The 4,520-nt window shown below is 38.3% G+C and overlaps 1 protein-coding gene across 1 annotated transcript; it reads left to right on the top strand.

Moving 5' to 3' along the window:
* Nucleotides 1-907: 907 nt before the first annotated feature.
* LOC110922802 (labd-13Z-ene-9,15,16-triol synthase, chloroplastic) lies at nt 908-3,762 on the top strand. Its single transcript, XM_022166997.2, has 2 exons — nt 908-1,917; nt 2,961-3,762. The coding sequence occupies exons 1-2, from the start codon at nt 982-984 to the stop codon at nt 3,579-3,581; spliced, it is 1,557 nt and encodes a 518-aa protein (XP_022022689.1). The 5' UTR covers nt 908-981; the 3' UTR covers nt 3,582-3,762.
* Nucleotides 3,763-4,520: the final 758 nt, after the last annotated feature.

Below are 4,520 nucleotides of genomic sequence, written 5' to 3'. Positions count from 1 at the left end.
CATATGAACATGTGACATATGAGCGGACCCAAACACTATATATAGGGGTCTTTAGGGCGATCCACATAACATGTATGTGAAATTCCGCGCCGAAGCTCTGCCGGTGTGACGATTGAGCTGTAAAACGTTTGATATCAATAAAACAAGCAGTTAGAAAGGAGAACAAGCTACTTCTACTTGTATTTCTTATTATTCCGCATCTGAAACGCAAGAGATAACCTCTGAACGACTCGTTCGGGTCAGCAAACGATCCTACATAACCACTACCTCCACAATCATTTTCTCCATAACTACTCTCAAAATCATCCTCAACTCTAGTCTCGTTAACCACAAAGAAAAATATTAAAACACATCTTCAAGCTTGATCTACTACCTCACTGTTACAATTAGATTGAATATTTAGGTTTTCTATCAATTTGATAATTGTATCAACAATTTAAATGTGTGTTAGGGGTTTTAATTCAAGTTATGAAAAGGAAAATGGTTTTGAGTGGTTTTTTTTTTTTTTTTTTTTTTTTTTGGGTTTTATGAGAAGATTAACTAAAATGACGAGTTTACCCTCACATGTTATGCATGTGAGGGAATTTAACTAATTCAATTAACGTGGTTAGTTGTTAAGGATTGAACCAGCAACAAAAATAAACTTAAAAGATGCTTTTAGCAAGTTTTAAACATTAAGAATGAAATCTGCAAGTTTGATGAAAGATAAAGGATTTTTTGTGCAATTTACTCTTAACTCTATTGGTTATAAAAAAGTTAAAATTAAAATTGAATTTTTTTTGTTCAACCTATTAATACGTGTAATTAATGGTATAATATATAATACTAGACATAGATTAGGTTGCAACTTGCAAAACACATGTGATCGCTAAACAAGCAATATATATATATATATATCGTTCTTCTACACAACTTTTACGACTCACATTCATTTTTCTTCATCATCAAATTCAGTCTGACTTCTCTGTCCTTACCGCAAATATGTTAAAACTAGTCTTGGCCACCTTATCAGGGTGGTGGGGAAACGGCAATATAGACGGAGAGGTTACAACCACCATTCTCATAATCACCACTCTCCTTTCTGTATTGTTTCTTGTATGGATGTTAACATCAAAACCTTCCGACCCACCACTGCCACCCGGCCCACGACCTCTACCACTCGTCGGAAACCTATTATCTCTCGAACCCGAACTCCACACCTACTTTGCCGCAGTAGCTAAAACATACGGCCCGATTTCGAGGCTCTGGCTGGGTAAAAAGCTGGGTATTCTCATCACCTCTCCGGAGTTGGCCCGTGAGGTGCTGAAACAAAACGATACAATCTTTGCCAACCGAGATGTTCCGGTTGCGGGGTTAGAGGCAACATACGGTGGAAACGATATCCTTTGGACCCCTTATGGCGATCAGTGGCGGATGTTGAGAAAGATCTGCGTTCGTGAAATGCTTGGTACCCAAGTTTTGGATTCGCTTTACTCACTACGCCGGAAAGAGGTCAGGAACACCGTGAAATACTTGTACAATAATGTCGGGTCGCCGGTGAACATTGGGGAACAGATGTTTTTGACGGTGTTGAATGTGATTACCGGAATGATGTGGGGTGGCACCGTAAAGCCTGAAGATAGGGAGAGAGTAGGCGCAGATTTTCGACAACTGATAAGTGAGTTGACCGGATACTTGGGGATGCCTAACTTGTCGGATTTTTATCCTGTTTTGGCACGGTTTGATCTGCAAGGAGTTAAAAAGAATATGAAAGTATTGGCGAAGAGATTTGATGGGATTTTTGAGAAAATGATTGATCAAAGGAGGAAAATGGGTGGGGATGAAAACAAGGATTTTTTGCGGTTTTTGTTACAACTTAAAGACCGTGGAGATTCCAACCCACCATTCACCATCTCTCATCTCAAAGCCGTGCTTATGGTAAATACCAAATACTATGTCAGGGATTAGGATGAAATAGAAAGGATTCTAATTATAAGAAATGTAATAAGAATTTATAGAGTGACAAGTGTCCAATAACCTAAAAAACCCACTAGACAAAAAAACTCCACTATAAAAAAAAAAAAAAAAAAAAAAACCTTAAACATCCACCACCACATCACCCACCCCAATTTTTTTTTTTTTTTTTTTTTGCCGAGGGGGTGGGGGTTTAGGTTTTTGGGTGGTGGTGGGGGTGAGTGTTTAGTTTTTTTTAGATTATTTTTTTTTTTTTTTGGGGGGGGGGGGGGGGTTAGGTTTTTTTAGGTTTTTAGGGGGGTTTTTTGGTGAGGTATAGTTTTTCTTTTGTTTTTTTTTTTGCCCGGGGGAGGGGGGGGGGGGGTTTAGGTTTTTGGGTGGTGGTGGGGTGGGGGTGGGTGTTTAGGTTTTTGGTGGTGATGTAATGGGTTTAGTTTTAGCTTATTGGACACTTGTCACTCTATAAATCCTTCTTACACTTCTTACAATTAGAAGCCTTTGTAGAATAACTTGACCCACTATGTTAGATAATAATAAAAGAACAGAATGCTAACGCCGTTAGTCTCCGGTTTTTAGAAAATCGTTTTTGGCCAGAAAAAGGTTTCTAAAGGTTCGATCCAAGGTTAGAATGAGGTTTGAGACAAAAATGTTGAGTTTTCCAGCCAAAAAATTGAGCTTTCTGGCCAAAAAGAAGTTTTCCGCAAAAAAAAAAGTTTTTCGGCGACTTCAATAATTGGGGCTTTTACTAGAAATAGGTTACTAAAGTTCCGTAATAAGATTAGAAAGAGGTTTGGGACAAAAATGTTGAGTTTTCCGGCGAAAAAAATGTTTTTCCAGCGATAGAGACTAATGGCGTTAGGGTTCTGTTAGTCAGAGGCCACTGGAGGCCAATATGTTAACAATTGGGACTGCCAATAGTTATTTTTGAAGTTGGGACTATTGGCTGTCAACGGCGAATAGTTGAGATTATTATAATCCAATATTCCTTATTTTTTTTATCTTTTCAGGATATGGTGGTTGGAGGGAGTGATACAACCTCAAATACAATTGAGTTTGCCTTGGCCGAGATGATGAGCCACCCCGAAATCCTCAGGAAAGCCCAAAAAGAATTAGAGACTGTCGTCGGAAAAGACAACATAGTTGAAGAATCCCACATTAGCAATCTACCCTACCTATATGCTATCATGAAAGAAACTCTTCGATTTCATGCTATACTTCCCCTCTTGGTCCCTCATTGTCCGAGTGAGTCATGTGTGATTGGCGGCTACACGGTCCCCAAAGGCGCTCGGGTGTTTGTGAATGTGTGGGCAATACATAGAGACCCTACCATTTGGGATAACCCATTGGAATTTCAACCTGAAAGGTTCTTGGATTGGAAGTGGGATCATACTGGTAACGACTTAAGTTATATCCCGTTTGGGTCTGGGCGAAGGATTTGTGTAGGGATTGCTATGGCAGAGCGGATGTTTATGTTTTTAGTTGGATCCATTATTCATTCATTTGATTGGAAATTGGGCGAAGGAGAAAAACATGATCTGTCTGAAAAGTTTGGCATTGTGATGAAAAAGAAGGTAGCTCTCATTGCAATCCCGACACCAAGATTTTCAAATCCCACACTATACGAGTGATGATTTTAATGGTGATGTATTATATTTAATCCCAACCACAAATAGTGTGGGAATTGAACTTCCAAAATTTCCTTACTTGTACCGCCACTATAAACTTAATAAAACGTGACAAACCCCACACATATTATTTTGATTGCCACAGTTATTATTTTTATCATAGTTATATGGCTAAGTTTTCTGGTTTTACTTATTTTTTACAAGGACGTAATAAAGTTACTGTCATCACACTGACACACACCACATTCACTCACTGTCCAAACAACTTCAGTAGTGGTATTTATTTTTATGGTTTCTAGCATAAATTTCATTAAGGTCCGCCTAAACAATGTTGAAAATAGAGTTTTATTCAAAATAAAGTGTTATTATTATCGTAAGCTATTGAAAGTGCTGACGAAAAGAACTGATTCATGAATTTAATTTTTAGTTTACTCTTTCGATTGATATACCGAATGCTGGTACTGTACCGATACCATAATTAACCATACTGAGACCGACCGTATTCCCGTCGCAACGCGTGAGGGCATTCCACTAGTGTAACTTATGTATAATGATTTGTTTGTGATAATTTTATATAATTGACCATAAGATACTTGAAAACGAATATACCCAAAAGTTAATATGGGCGTGCTTTGCCAATGATGACCTAGTGGAGCTGGTCACAACAATGAAACTAGTCTGGAGGTTAGGGTGAGATACCGGATTCGAGTCTCGGAAGAAGCAAGAATTATTGAGAACTTTATATGACAGCACATGGGATCGAACCCGGATTTGTGGAATGGTGACGACTTATGCCTTATTTTGGATAGACACCTCTCGTGTCCTCTTGGTCGTTAATAAAAAAATATGGGCATGCTTTCGAGAAACACGTTATTCTAATAATAACTAGAAAATGGGAGTTGATTAGTTGCAATTTGCACAAAGAGTAAATTACAGTTGGTG

Source organism: Helianthus annuus, chromosome 17 (assembly GCF_002127325.2).
Source record: "Helianthus annuus cultivar XRQ/B chromosome 17, HanXRQr2.0-SUNRISE, whole genome shotgun sequence".
Classification (NCBI taxonomy): Eukaryota; Viridiplantae; Streptophyta; class Magnoliopsida; order Asterales; family Asteraceae; genus Helianthus; species Helianthus annuus.
Note: the sequence above shows the minus strand (reverse complement) of the source record. Positions and strands in the feature narration are given on the sequence as shown.

What these genes read in the sequence shown, in the direction of transcription:
- LOC110922802 (XM_022166997.2), top strand. Translation starts at nt 982, where the DNA reads ATGTTAAAACTAGTCTTGGCCACCTTATCAGGGTGGTGGGGAAACGGC. An exon ending in ATCTCAAAGCCGTGCTTATG is followed by an intron (nt 1,918 to 2,960) that starts GTAAATACCAAA and finishes TTATCTTTTCAG; the next exon opens with GATATGGTGGTTGGAGGGAG.